General features: G+C 38.3%; 1 protein-coding gene across 7 annotated transcripts in view; it reads right to left on the bottom strand.

Annotated features, from left to right (window-relative positions):
• Nucleotides 1-2069: 2069 nt before the first annotated feature.
• Nucleotides 2070-15584, bottom strand: part of RMI1 (RecQ mediated genome instability 1) — a 24298-nt gene continuing 10783 nt past the window's right edge. For 5 of the 7 annotated variants that reach the window (XM_025360438.1, XM_025360434.1, XM_025360436.1 and 2 more), the window contains 2 exons: nt 6664-6752; nt 2070-5184 (listed from right to left, as the gene is read on the bottom strand). In XM_025360438.1, the coding sequence (XP_025216223.1) occupies nt 3271-5148 (1878 nt within the window). In that variant the 5' untranslated portion in view covers nt 5149-5184; nt 6664-6752 and the 3' untranslated portion in view covers nt 2070-3270. The remainder of the gene's footprint in view (nt 5185-6663; nt 6753-15584) is intronic. The other 2 variants (XM_025360440.1, XM_025360439.1) reach the window with 1 other exon arrangement.

Raw genomic sequence — 15584 nt, 5'->3', positions numbered from 1 at the left:
AGCAGTTACATTGTATTAAGCACTTTAGGAGGCAGAGGCAGGACAATGGCTTGAGGACAGGAGTTGGAGACCAGCCTGGCCAACATGGCGAGACACTATCTCTACAAAAAAAGTGTAATTAGCTGGGCATGGAGGCATACACCTGTGGCCCCAGCTACTCGGCAGGCTGACGCAAGAGGATCACTTGAGCCCAGGAGGTCAAGGCTGAAGTAAGCAGTAATTGTGTCACTGCACTCCAGCCAGGGCGACAGAACAAGATCCTGTCTCAAAAAAAAAAAAAAGAATTATAAGTAACCTAGAAATTAAATTATTTAAAGTATATGGGAGTATGTGAATAGGTTATATGCAAATAAGGTACCATTTTATATCAGAAACTTGAGCATCTGGATGTTGGTATCCGTGGAAGGTTCTGAAACCAATCCCCCATGGATACCAAAGGACAACTGTACTCCGAAAGCAGAGTCACTCCCAAGAGAAAGAGAGAGCTCATCTGATTATGCTTGCTTTTTTCTTCCCATTTGCTACTGCCAGGAACTCTTAGGATCATTCTTGTTTGTGTTCAGTTATTAGTCTGGAGATTATCGTGCAGGTAACTTTTAAGTGTCTGGTTAGCCCCACATGAGCACAGACCTACGGCTACAAATTCTCAGGGAAAAGAACATTTTTTCCCCTACCCAACCAGAATCTAAACCAAGTCATCCAAGTTTTTTCATAGTCACTCTTTACTACAGGCCAGATTTTTCTAATCTATTCTTTCACTAAAGAGGGCAGTTCTTTGACATGCTGTGTATGCACAGGTGTCAGGGCTTTAAGTACCATGCTATTGGAATGGATGACGGGAAATCACAAAAGATATTAGGCAACAGAAGATTATCTGTTGATGATATGCTTGATGAAATGCTTACTGGAGCAACAAGGTAAACCCCTCAACCATACTGTTAAGCAGCTTATATTCCAACAGAACAATGGTTCTCAACTAGGGGCATCTCCAGCTCCAGGGAATATCTGGCAATGTCTGGAGAGATTTTTGGTTATCACAACTGGAAGGATGCTGCTCACATCCAGTGGGCAGAGGCCAAAGATATTGCTAAATATCCTACAATGCACACAGGACAGCCCCGTAAGACTTATCCTACCAAAAAGGTAGCAATAGAATAACAGAGAAACAAGCACAGTAAAAACACACATATTAGTCTGTATAATGTACAGGAGAGCATGCAAGTGGGCAGGGGAATTCATGAAACACTGTAACAGGCAGCTAAAGCTTAAACTGAATTGGAAATGATTTAGGAAGGCAGGGGGATGAGGCACTATAAGCATGAGTATGAAAGTAAGAGGTATATTCTTCCACATGTTTAGTGTACTACAAATAACTTGGTACCCCTAAAACTCAGGGGCAAAGAGTAATGGGGCAAGATAGGCTAAAAAAGAAGTCAGGGGCCAGATCACGAAAGGCCTTACATACTCAGTGAGGAGTTTGGACTTCACCCTGTAAGTAATGGGGTGGAAGGAGGCTGGTATTAAAGGTTAATGAAGAGAAAACAAGAAGACATTTATTTTCGAAAGATCACTCTGGTAACATTATGGAGCACGGTTTGAGGGTAAAATAAGATAAAAGACCAATTAGTAAACCACTGCAATAATCCAGGCCAGAGAAGACTAGAAACAGAATCAACGCACCAAGAACCAATATAGTAGCATAGATTGATAAAAAGTACGATAGCCAGTCTTTAATGACAATATGAAAAGAAGTTCTAATCCCAATTTTCAAGCCCCATTCACAGAGATAAAGAGTCTAAGAGCACAGCATTTAATGAAAAGATAATGAAAGATAAGGCTATCCCATTCAGATCACTTATTAAAAAGCTATGCAAGTATATAGACAAGATTATTACTAGGGCACATACCAGCAATATCTGTGTCCTGGTGCTTTGAACCCTGATATAACAATGGAAATATTTTTAAAATCTTTCTCTTCTACTTCTATTATCATATTTTCATACATGTATTTATCTTACTTCCTGATATTTCCTGTTACATTATTTTCAATAAAATAAAACACCAATGTATTTTGTTATTTAAGGATTTGTTTAATGTTTTAAAACTCAAAGCACTTTAAATTATTTTAAGACAAAAGATTAATAAAAACGACATTACCTTTCAAATACAACTTTATAACAGCACAGTGGAAGAATGGTAAACAGCCCCTCTTAAAAAATAAAAAAAATCAGCACTTAAAACCAAAGGAAGGCTTATATGTACAGCTAATTCAGAAAGGGAACAATGACACCTAAAGACATAGATAAATGCCTTATTTTAATCCAATAAATGTCCTACCTACTGGATCTTGTTAATGATGTTTTCAATATGCCGTTTAAAATAAACTATCCTTGAAAATAAAGTTTTAAATCATTCAATATAATCTATGAAATAGCATCTAATTAACTAGATTACCTTAAATATACCAAATATTATAATCAGCAAAATAAAAACCAGTAAATCAATTTGCATCTGAAAGTTTGATGTTCTGATCTAACTGGATTTTATTTATTTTTTCCTAAGATTAACAATATAAACAAATCTTTTGGGTACTCAACATATTATGACAAGCTCAGGCATGTTCCGGTTGGTATGGCCATAGACAACACATTAGAAGGAAAATTACCTCTTTATAATTATTAACTTTCAACAATATGACTCACCACTGAACACCAGTATTGATACTTCAGCATTCATCTTATGTGACAAGTGGAAAACAAATTTCTCAACAATAGTGGGTCACCATATTCCTCCATCTAACAGTTACTTTTTAAAAAATTAACCTTTGGAGGCCAAGACAGGAGGATTGAGAGGCCAGGAGTTTGAGACCAATCTGGGCAACAGAGCAAAACTCTGTCCCTACAAAATAATAATTATAATAAATTAGCTGGGCATGGTGGTATATGCCTAGAGTCCCAGCAACTCAAGAGGCTAAGGCAGGAGGATTGCTTGAGCTCAGGAGGTCAGTGCAATAACTATGATCATGCCACTGCACTCCAGCCTGGGCAACAAAGCAAGACCCTGTCTTTAAAAAAAAAAAAAAAAAAAAGATTAACTTCTGTTAAAAAGCTCCACATATAACAAACATGATTAAACACTTTAAAATTAAACTGAAGTAAGTTATGTAATTTCATCTTTCCTTTTTACACAAAGTCTCACAAGTAAAACTGTGAACAAATTCTAAATATTTCCTTGTTGTTTTTAATTGTTCCTAATACTGTTTTAGTTAACTTATTTATTTAACCGCTTCTTTAGATTCTCAAGGTGTTCCGTATTAACATTTTGTAATGCCAGTACCATTGCTTTAGACAAGGAAGGATTAAATGAAATAGTCATTATACAGCACAAATCTATTAGATCTCTCTGACATTTCTGCAAACCTTCCAGGAACTTTTGGTATTGAAGACGATCCTTTTTTAACTGTTTCATTTCTGGTACAGAGAACCCTATCAGGCTAGTCAGTATTTCATCCACGAAGTCTACATCTAGATATGCAGTACCATCAGACACCTTTGCAGTTATACTCCAAATGCCACCAGAACTTGAGAGATTTCCAGTTAAGGTTACAATAAATGCTTTTACTTTCACTGTTGTAACTTCCTTTGGTTTGCTGGCCAGTAGAACAGACAAATAGATAAAGGGTGGAGAATACAAATCCATGGCAATAGAAAAATTAATGCTATTCTCTGGTAATCTTAAAGAACAAGTCTGTAAATGATGATCATTTTCATTAGAAAGTTGTGAACTCCTTTTCTGTACATAGTTGACCACCTCTCTATCTAATATTTTACTATTTAAGGAATGTCCATCTGAACTGCTGGTTTGTTTTATTTTATTATCTGTCTCTAAGTTCTTATCTTTATTTGTAAAATCATGGGCTAAGGGTACATTACGATCAACTGAAAAAATACTCCTGTTTTGGTCTCTAACAGATGGACAATCAAATGATTTGTCTTCATTAGTCATTTGTTCAGATACATTTTTTTCACTCCAATTATTGTTTCCATTTTTGCAAGTCAAAGGAAAAGTATTCATAGTATTAGGATTATGTGAAAATCTCTCTATACTTCGATCGGCATTTCTGTTAAAAGTCAATGGCTGCAATTCTTTAGTTTCCATCTGTTCTTTCTGGACAGTTTCTTCTAAAAGCAAGGCCTCCTCCAATGAAAAGTCATCTAATTCCCCATCCATGAAATGCATAGATAGGTTTGATGGTTCCTCTTTTGGTCTTGGAGAAATAACAAATTCTGGCTCAAAACTTGACTGTCTTGTGGGAATGGTATTTGAGGAACTACCCATGGTGAAACACCTTTCTGAGGAAGTGTCATTATTTGCTGTAAGCTCATCGTTTTCATTAAGACTTGCCAAGAGTTCTTCATCAGAAGGACCTAATGCAGGATCTAGAACATCTGTAACTCTGGGAATGTTTTCGTTAGAATTGTTTGGTATGACTGAAAGTACAGGATCAGGTTCCCCTATTAATCTTGCAAGTACTTTTTCTTGGGCATATTCTTCTAAAAGAGCATCTACTTCACCTCCTAATACTTTCACATTTTCTGGTTTCAATAAGAGAACACCAAGACGGAAAGATATATTTCCAAAAATCAAAATTTTTGTACCTGGAGGAAGATCACTATGAAGAATTGGAATAGGCTGATATTCCATTCCCTGTATTTGTACAATTCCATCAGTTAGCTGCAGCATCAACATTCGTGAAGGCTTTGCTTCCCAAGGTTTTGGGGTTACTTGTGTTTCAGCTGTAACTAGATCATTTGTTGTATTCTTTCCTCTCAACTTCTGTATCTGGCAATATGCAGGCTGACTTACATCAACCAAGGAATTGATCTGCAGAGCATAAAATCCATTTAGTTCTCCTTTTGGAATTTCTAAAATGCCATCAGGTAAAAGAGGATGCTCCAAATCCCTCAGATCAGTAAGGAGCCACTGCTCAAACACTTGTTTATTCATTTGGGCCTGACTCAAGTTAACATTATTATTTTCTTCTTGAATCCAGTTAATACAAGCTTCCAGCCACATCGGAGGTACTTTAACATGCCATGTAGCTAAAAGCCAGGTTTCAGCTCTTAATGCAATACTAGTCACATTCATTTCTTTTAAATAAAAGAAATAATATGCATCTATTACCTGAAAACAACAAACAAAAAAATTAGGTAATTCAGTATATTTGAATACAGCTTCTGTAATTCTCTAAAATGTACAGACAGGCACACCCTTTAGATTTTTCACTCTTCAGCATCTTAAAAATCTTTACTTTTTACGTGGTCAAAATTCAAACACTACACATAATCAGATGGTATAATGAGAAAATCAAAAGGTTTGAGACAGTTATACCTAGGTTTCAAAGCTGGCTCTGTCAAGTTACAAGTTATGTGACCTAATATAAAATTCTGAACTTCTGTAACCAGTTTTTTCCTATATAAAATGGCAACACTACCATCTATCTTATAGGACTGTTAACAGGATCACACAAATTATATTTGTAAAGCATAATGTCAGACCTATGAAGGATACTCAGTAAACAGTAGTTACAGTAGCCTCCTTTATCTGTGGGGAATATGCTCCAATACCCCCAGTGGATGTCTGGAACTCTAAATATTACCAAATTTAATATACACTATTTTTTTAAATCTGATTTCCAACCAGCTACTAAGTGACTAAAGGGTGGGTAACATAAACAGCATAGATATGCTGGACAAAGGGATGATTGAAGTCCAGGGTATGAGTTCATCACACTATTTGGAACAGCACTAAATTTAAAACTTATGAATTATTTCTAGAATTTTCCACTAAATATTTTCAGACCTTGGTTGACTGCAAATAACTGAAACCACGGAAAGCAAAACCAAGGAGAAAGGGAGACTAGTGTATAATATATTATAATTGATCTAATAATTAGATTGTAATCACTTAAAATTTAGTTAAGAAACAATGTTCACTAATGTTCTTCATGTATGTATAATAGTTCTAATTTAACTCTACTAAAACATACCACTGTGTTTGTCCATTTAGCACTTGAATATGTGGTCTAAAGATACAATTATTATTATTATTATTTTTTTTGAGACGGAGTCTCACTCAGTCGCCCAGGCTGGAGTGCAGTGGCGTGATCTCGGCTCACTGCAAGCTCCGCCTCCCGGGTTCACGCCATTCTCCTGCCTCAGCATCCCAAGTAGCTGGGACTACAGGGGCCCACCGCCACGCCCGGCTAATTTTTTGCATTTTTAGTAGAGACGGGGTTTCACCGTGTTAGCCAGGATGGTCTCGATCTCCCGACCTCGTGATCCACCCGCCTCGGCCTCCCAAAGTGCTGGGATTACAGGAGTGAGCCACCGCGCCCGGCCAAGATAGAATTATAACAAATAACAGTAGACCGAGCTGAGAGACGTAAAGCATCTTATTTGTTGGGCTAAATATTTTCAAAAGTTGTGCCAGGCAAATATATTAATATTTAACTTCTGATTTTCTCAGTATGATAAAGCAGTAGCAAAACAATAAAGCCTAATCAATCATGTGTTCACAAAAGTATACTTTGTTCCTTTTACAGATGAAGATACTTATGAATAGAATATATTAAAGTTTTACTATGTCCATAAGAAAACTTACCACTTGGAACAGCAGCACAGGATTTGACCACAGAATTTGGAACTGGTTGTTAGTGGATTACTTGAAACCTCTACTGCTCAGAAATGGCCCTGGGAGATAAGACAAGAAGCAGTAAGAGTTGTAAGATGAAGTTGTATAAAAACTGGACTATTTTCTTAAGTGCAAGAGTTTGATGGTATGGTTCATGGGGATCAGAAACAAGTGACCATGAGACAGTTACACACTCTCTCTGTTTCCTTTTCTATATACTTACCTCATAGGCTTACTGTGAAAATTAAAGAAGATAGGAGGTATAATATTTGATGTTGAATACATCTCTGGTGCTAGACTTATAAACTCTTATAAACTCTGTGACTCTAAACAAGTTACTCAACTTCACGATATCCTACTTATCTTATTTGTAAAACAAGAATAACAGGATTTTCCTCACGGGCTTGTTATTAAGATTAGATTAATATGGAAAAAGCAGCACCTGGCACATAGCAAGAACTCAGTAAATGTATACTATTAGACTTATAGTACTTACTACAGCAACTGACAAAAAGCAGCCACTTAAAAACTATACTTATTGTTATTTTATTTTATATTATTTCTTTGAGACAGAGTATTGCTCTGTCACCCAGAGTGGACTGCAGTGGCGCGATCTCGGTTCACTGCAACCTCTGCCTCCCAGGTTCAACGATTCTCCTGCCTCAGCATCCCCAGTAGCTGGGACTACAGGTGTGCGCCATCACACCTGGCTAATTTCTATATTTTTAGGAGAAACAGGGTTTCACCATGTTGGCCAGGCTGGTCTCAAACTCCTGACCTCAATTGATCTGGCCGCCTCAGCCTCCCAAAGTGCTGGGATTATAGGTGTGAGCCACCGTGCCCGGCCATTATTTTAGACTGAACAACCAATTCCTACATTGGATAAGTCCTACACTGCTCTGAAATTAGTGGAATGAGATTTTTTTGTAGGTTCTCAAGAAAATAATATATACCTACCTGAGATTTTAGGGGTTTAAACCCTGAAAATGCTAACACAGCTCACCTCAAGCTACTGCTGTAACAAAACTATTTTACATTGCATCCCCAAAAACAGCTGAAAGAAATGTAGCACGTGCATGAGAAATGGAAGAACTAAAACTTCAGTTTATTGCTGATTCTAATACTAGTGGTTGAACATCTTTTCATATTTCTCAGTGACATAGACTCCTTATCACGGCCTCCAAACAATTTCTCCTCTTTTGTTCTATACTTCTGTGCTAACACATAGTAAATGTATGTAAGTGCTTGTTACCATTAATATTTTTTAAATACCCCATAAAAGAAGACATAGAAGCACATAGTTCTCAGGAACCTATAAACAGTAGGTACATTATTAATTTAATTTAATGGATGATGAAAATTTAAAGGACATGGGGAAGTTAAGGTCACAATTAGAGAACTGATTAATCTTTATATTAAAGAAAATGAGAGGATAAACATTTTTTAAACTATATGTAAAAAACAATGTAAAAATTCAAAAGTAGGAAAATCTCTACCCATTGTGATGAAGATAAACTATGCAGGTCAAATCAGCAGGTCTCCTTAACAAAGAAACCAAATCTCCATGCCAGCCCTCTGATTTACCAAATGGAAATACTTCCTATCTTGGCTGGGCATGGTAGCTCACGCCTGTAAACTCAGCACTCTGGGAGGCCAAGGTGGGAAGATCACTTGAGCCCAGGAGTTCAAGACCAGCCTGGGCAACAAAGCAAGATCCCATCTTTAATTTTTTTTTTTTTTTTAAAATTAGCTGAGCATGGTGGTGCATGCCTGTAGTCCCAGCTACTAGGGAGACTGAAGTGGGAGGATTGCTTGAGCCCAGAGGTTGAAGCTACAGTGAGCTATGACTGCACCACTGCACTCCACCTGGGAGACAGAGCAAGATTCTGTCTCTCAAAAAAAAAAAATACTCCCTATCTTATTAAGAAAAGCAAAGTATAGGTGATATGGTTTGGGTCTGTGGCCCCACCCAAATCCCCAGTGTTGGAGGTAGGACCTGGTGGGAGGTGACTGAATTATGGGGGTGGATTTCCCCCTCCGTGCTGCTCTCGTGATAGTGAGTGCTCCTGAGATCTGGTTGTTCAAAAATGTGTGTGGCACAGAGGAGGAGAAGAAGCCCCTGTGCCAGTTTTCCATATGACACCATCCTCCCAGTAGGTGCAGAGCCCTTCTCATTCCTCCCTGACCCTCCCTGTTACACAGCCCACCAGGGTCCAGGGAGGCATTTGTTCTTGCTTTAAGTCAGGAATAACAAATAACTTTTTTCCCCCCCCAATTAAGGGAAAAAAAGGGTCGAACACAGTAGCCCATGCCTGTAATCCCAGCACTTTGGGAGGCCAAGGCAGACGGATCACCTGAGGTTGGGAGTTCGAGACTAGCCTAATCAACATGGAGAAACCCTGTCTCTACTAAAAATACAAAATTAGCCAGGTGTGGTGGCGCATGCCTGTAATCTCACTCAGGAGGCTGAGGCAGGAGAATCGCCTGAACCTGTGAGGCAGAGGTTGTGGTGAGCTGAGATTGTGCCATTGCACTCCAGCCTGGACAACAAGAGCAAAATTTCATCTCAAAAAAAAAGGGAGGGGGTGGGAACCGCCCTCTACCTTTAAAACCACCCTGAGCCCTGCAAAAAAAAAAAAGGGGGGGGAAAAACCCACCCACCTCTATCTTTAAAACCACCCAGAGTCCTGCATCCCGCCCCATGTCCTATGTTGTTGCTAATGACAATATGATGCTTACTCTGTTATTCAAAAACTATTTTTATGTAATTAATGTATGCTTTCTTGTTTCTAAATGCCTGATTTAAAAAAAAAAAAAAAGCGTGTGGCACCTTCTCCCTCTCTGCCCTCCCCCTGCTCTGGCCCCGTAAGATGCGCCTGCTCCCCCTTCACTTTTGCCATGATTTTAAGTTTCCTGAGGCCTCCCCAGCCTGGTTCCTATACAGCCTGCAGAACCATGAGCCAATTTAAATCTCTTTTCTTTATAAATTACCCAGTCTTGGGTATTTCTTTATAGCAGAACGAGAATGAACTAATATAATACGATATATAGTATGCTAACTTCTGTATACAAAGGAAAATAAGCACATTATTACTTATATAAACATAAAGTACCTCTAGAAGGAAAGACAAGAAACTAGATAAAACTTTAAATATTTAGCTACACTCAATAAGAGTGTAAGTAAGATCTTCGTGGTTGACAAATTTAGAGTGGTTAAGTGGGCACTCAAGCCATGCAGCCCCCAGGAAAAGGGCTTTTAACTAAAAACAGTGTAGCTAAAGCTGTGACGCTCCAGAAGTCCAGCATGCCATGCATGGAACAGAAGACCAGAAACAGACTCCTTGCTGGAACTGGGCCAAAAAAAGTTCCACCCAACTGTGGCAGGAACAGAGCTACCCTGAGAATAGACACTGGGCCTGCATAACACATATAACACATGTAGTGTGGTCCAGAACTAGGCTATTCCCAAAGTAAAAACCTAAATTCCTAATGAAACAGCTGACCTAGAGCTATGTCAGCCAGAGGGACAGGTGGAGTACACTCCAAAGCCACACAAAAGGGGTAAAACACACACAGGAAAAAACAATCCAACATGAGCCCACAAACCAAAATTATAATATACTTTAGGAAAATTACTACCAATAAGCAGACACAGCAAATAGAATTTACACCTGAAGACAGTTTTTTAAATGAAGAATCTTAATTTTTTTTATCTCTTTGAGCATACTAAATATACTTAAGTGGGACTAACATCCTAAAAGAAGAATAGAAGATAATTAAATGATCACAGGCATTTATAAAAAGAATCTATTATAAATCTCGGAAATAGAAAATGGTCTCTAAAATTAAAATCAATAGATGGGATAAATATCCGGCTAACAACAAATGAAGAGATAACTTATGTATTAGAAATTACCTAGAACACAGTATAAAGAAAAGATTAAGATATTACACAGTGAGGAAAAAAGAACTAAGAAATAGGGAACATAGGTTCCAATAGTGAAATAATTGCAGTTTCAGAAGGAAAAAATAGAAGAGGTGAAGGAAATGTTCTTTTAAAAAATAATGGTTGAGGCCAGGCGTGGTGGCTCATGCCTGTAATCCCAGCATTTTGGGAGGCCAAGGCAGGTGAATCACAAGGTCAGGAGTTTAAGACCACCCTAGCCAACATGGTGAAACCCTGTCTCTACTCAAAATACAAAAATTAGCTGGGCATGGTGGCACGCACCTGTAATCCCAGCTACTCATGAGGCTGAGGTAGGAGAATGGCTTGAACCCGGGAGGCGAAGGCTGTGATGAGCCGAGATCTCGCCACTGCACTCCAGCCTGGGTGATAGAGTGAGACTTCATCTCAAAATAAATAAATAAATAATGGTTGAAATTTTTCCAAGATATTATTTTCTAGGTTGAAAAAACTCTCTACTGCTAATCAATAGTAAAATCTACACTTATACACAGTAATATGGCAAAATACAAAACATTAAGGATAAAGAAAAGTATCAAAAGACCTAACAAGCTGGATCTAAAATATAACAAAAATGTGGGAGCTAGACATGGTGGCTTATGCCTGTAATCACAACACTAGGGAGGCCTAGGTGGGCAGATCGCTTGAGCTCAGGAGTTCAAGACCAGCCAGGGCAACATGACAAAACCCCGTCTCCACAAAACATACAAAAATCAGCCAGGTGTGGTGTCACCTTCCGGTGGTCCCAGTCACTTGGGAGGCTGAGGTGGGAGGATCACTTGATCCCAGGAGGTATCGTGTCAAATAATCTTTGATAATGGTGCCAAGACTCCACAATGGAAAAACGATTCTCTCTTCAGCAAATGGTGTTGAGAAAACTGGACATGCCCATGCAAAAGATTAAAGATGGACTTTATCTCACACCATATACAAAAACTAACTCAAAATCGATTACAGGTACAAAGGTAGCACCTGAAACTATAAAACTCCTAGAAGAAAACATAAGGAAAAAGCTTCATGACATTGAAATGGGCTATGATTTCTTGGATATGACACCAAAAGTACAGGTAACAAAAGCAAAAATAGACAAATGGGACTGCATCAAACTGAAAAACTTGTGTGCACCAAACGACACAATCAACAGAGTAAAAAGACATTCTACGGAATGGGAGAAAATATTTGCAAACCACATATCAGATAAGGGGTTATTACCCAGAATAGGTAAAGAACTTCTCAACTTTAACAACAAAAAATAATCCAATTTGAAAATGGGCAAACAGCTTGCATAGACATTTCTCCAAAGATATACAATGAGCTGGTAACAGTGGCTCACACTTGTAATCCCAGCATTTTGGGGGGCAGAGGGAGGTGGATCACTGAAGCCCAAGAGTTCAAGACCAGCCTGGACAACATGGTGAAATCCCACCTCTACGAAAAAATACAAAAATTAGCTGGGCATGGTGGCGCACGCCTGTAGTCCCAGCTACTCATGAGGCTGAGGTGAGAGGACTGCTTGAGGTCAAGGCTGCAGTGAGCCATAAGCGTGCGACTGCACCCCAGTCTGGGCAACAAAGCAAGACCCTATCTTAAAAAAAAAAAAAGATATACAATGGTCAACAAGCATATGAAAAGATGCTCAACATCACTAATCATAAAAGAAATAAAAATCAAAACCACAATGAGATCTCACCCTCATACCTGTTAGAATTGCCAATATCAAAAAACAAGAAAATAACAAGTATTGGAGAGGATGTGGGAAAACTGAAACCCCTATGCACTGTTAGTACGACTGTAAAATGGTGAAGCTACTATGGAAAACAGTATAGAGCTTCCTCAAAAAATTAAAACTAGAACTACCATATGATCCCACTTCTAGGTGTATATCCAAATGAACTGAAAACAGGATCTTGAAGAGATACCTGCACAATCCACATTCATTGCAGCATTGCTAACATTAAGCATATAGACACAACCGAAATGTCCACTGATAGATGGATACAGAAAATACAACATATACATACCATGGAATGTTCAGTATTATAAAAGAAGTAAATCCTATCATATGCCACAGCATAAATTAACCTTGAGGACATTATGCTAAGTAAAATAAGCCAATCAGAAAAGGACAAATACTGCATGATTCCACTTATATGAGGTACCTAAAGTAATCAAGCACATAGAAACAGAAAGCAGAATGGTGGTTATCAAGTGTTGTGGGGAGGGAGAAATGGGGAGCTGTCACTAAATGGGTAGTTTCAGTAATGCCAGGTGAAAAAGTTCTAGATAACTATTGAACAACAATATGCACATAATTAACAATGCTATAAAATGTACTTAAAATTTGTTAAGAGGGTATTTTTTTTTTCTTTTTTTTAGGCTACTCAAGTAAGGCAGTGGAAATGGAGAAGGAACAAAGAAATCTATAATTGGTTGTAAACATCACTGCAACCAGACCAGTGGGTAAATTTATTTGCTGTGCTTTTTACTACAATTTTAAAAAGAGAAAAAGAGAGAAAAAAGGAATAATAAAAGTACCCCTATTTGCCGATGACATGAATATTGATGAAGAAAATGCCAAAGAATCAACAAAAAAGCTCTATCACCTGAGTTAGCAAGATCCAGGATATAAGGCCAATATATAGCACAAAAGTCAATTTTACTTTTATATAGTTGATCTTCATTCACAGATTCCTAATTTGCCCACTCACTAAAATTTATTTGTAATCCCAAAATCAATTATTTACTGCACTCTCATGGTCATTCATGAACATGTACAGAGCAGTGAAAAATTTGAGTCATCCAACATACACATTCCCAGCTGAGGTCAAAGTGATACTGTGTCTTTTTAGTTCAGGTCTCATACAATAAACAAGTCTCCTTTTAGTGCTCTACTTAGTGCCATGTTTTTGTGCTTTTTTTTGTTTTTTTCCCAGTAATTTTGATGTTTAAAATGGTCCCCTGGCACAGTGCTCAAGTGCTACCTAGTGTACCAAAGCACAAGGAAGCTATGATCTGCCTTGTGGAGAAAATCTGTATTTTAGATAAGCTTATTCAGGCGTGAGTTACAGCACTATTGGCTGTGTAAGTTCAAAGTTAATGATTCAATAATATATATTAAATGAGGTGTCTTCAAACCTTCAAATAAGGTTACCAACTGTACAAGCAATGGACAAAACAGTACATTTTATAATAGCACCTAAAAGGCAAACACTATGCTGAAAACTATAAATTACAGATTAAAGAAATTAAAAACCTAAGCAAATGGAGAGATATGGATGTGTTCATGGATTGGAAGACTTTATCTAGTGAAGGTTTCAGTTCTCTCCAAATTCTTCTATAGATTCAATGCAATTCCATTCAAATCCCCAGCAATCTTTTTACAAAAATGACAAGCTGATTCTAAAATTTATATGGAAAGGCAAAGGAACTAGAATTGCCAAGACAATTTTGAAAAGAAAAACAAAGTTGGAGGATTCACACTATCTAACATTAAGACTTCATAGAAAGCTACAATAATCAACAGTGAGATGTTGACAAAAGGATTAACATACTGGAAAATAGGAAGAGAAGACAGTCTACAAATAGACACACATATATATGATCAATTGATTTTCCACAAAGTTGTAAAAGTAATTCAACAAAAACAGGATAGTCATTTGAACACATGGCACTGAAACAACTGGATATCCATATGCAAAAAACTATGAGCCTCAGCCAACACCTCAAACTATATATAAAAATTAATTCAAAATGGATCACACAGCTAAATGTAAAAACTAAAACTACAAAATATGTGTAAGAAGTTTGCAGAAAAATCTTTGTGACCTTGGTTTCCTAAAAGTTTTCTTAGAAAAATGATACCAGGGTTGGACATGGTGGCTCACGCCTATAATCCTAGCACTTTGGGAGGCCAAGGTGGGAACATCACTTGAGGACAGAAGTTCAAGACCAACATGGGCAACAGAGCAAGACCCCACTTCCACAAAAAAATTTTAAAACAAGCTGGGGTGTGGTGGCACACATTTGTAGCTCCAGTAACTTGGGAGGCTAAGATGGGAGGATTGCTTGAGCCCAGGAGGTTGAGGCTGTAGTCAGTCATGTTTGTGCCGCAGTACCCTACCCTGGACACAAAGTGAGAACCTGCCTCTAAAAAATATTAATTAAGGTCAGGCGCGGTGGCTCACGCCTGTAATCCCAGCACTTTGGGAGGCCGAGGTGGGTGGATCACGAGGTCAGGAGATGGAGACCATCCCGGCTAACACATGAAACCCTGTCTCTCCTCTACTAAAAATACAAAAAAATTAGCCGGGCGTGGTGGCGGGCGCCTGTAGTCCCAGCTGCTGGGGAAGCTGAGGCAGGAGAATGGCGTGAACCCAGGAGGCGGAGCTTGCAGTGAGCTGAGACTGCGCCACTGCACTCCAGCCCGGGCGACAGAGTGAGACTCTGTCTCAAAAAAAATATATATATATATATATACACACACACATATAAATTTTTTAAAAATGACATCAAAAGCATGATACATAAAAGAAAAGAATTTAAAACATCTGCTCTATGAAAGACACTGTTAGGAATATAAAAAGACAAGACACACACACATGCATATCAGTCTAGAAGAAACATCTAATTGACAAAAGAAATATCCTGAATATCCAAATAATTTTTAAAATTCAGTAAGAAAACAGATATTGTCTGGGCACAGTGGCTCACGCCTACATTCTCAGCCCTTTGGGAGGCCGAGGCAGGTGGATCACCTGAGGCTTGGAGTTAGAGATCAGCCTCAGCAACATGGAGAAACCCCGTCTCTACTAAATATACAAAATTAGTTGGGTATGGTGGCGCATGCCTGTAGTCTAGCTACTCTGGAGGCTGAGGCAAGATAATTGCTTGAACCCAGGAGGCAGAGGTTGTGGTAAGCCGAGATCGT

The sequence above is a fragment of the Theropithecus gelada genome, chromosome 15 (genome assembly GCF_003255815.1).
Source record: "Theropithecus gelada isolate Dixy chromosome 15, Tgel_1.0, whole genome shotgun sequence".
NCBI lineage: Eukaryota > Metazoa > Chordata > Mammalia > Primates > Cercopithecidae > Theropithecus > Theropithecus gelada.
The sequence above is the reverse complement of the archived record's forward strand: the minus strand, read 5'-3'. Positions and strand labels throughout refer to the sequence as shown.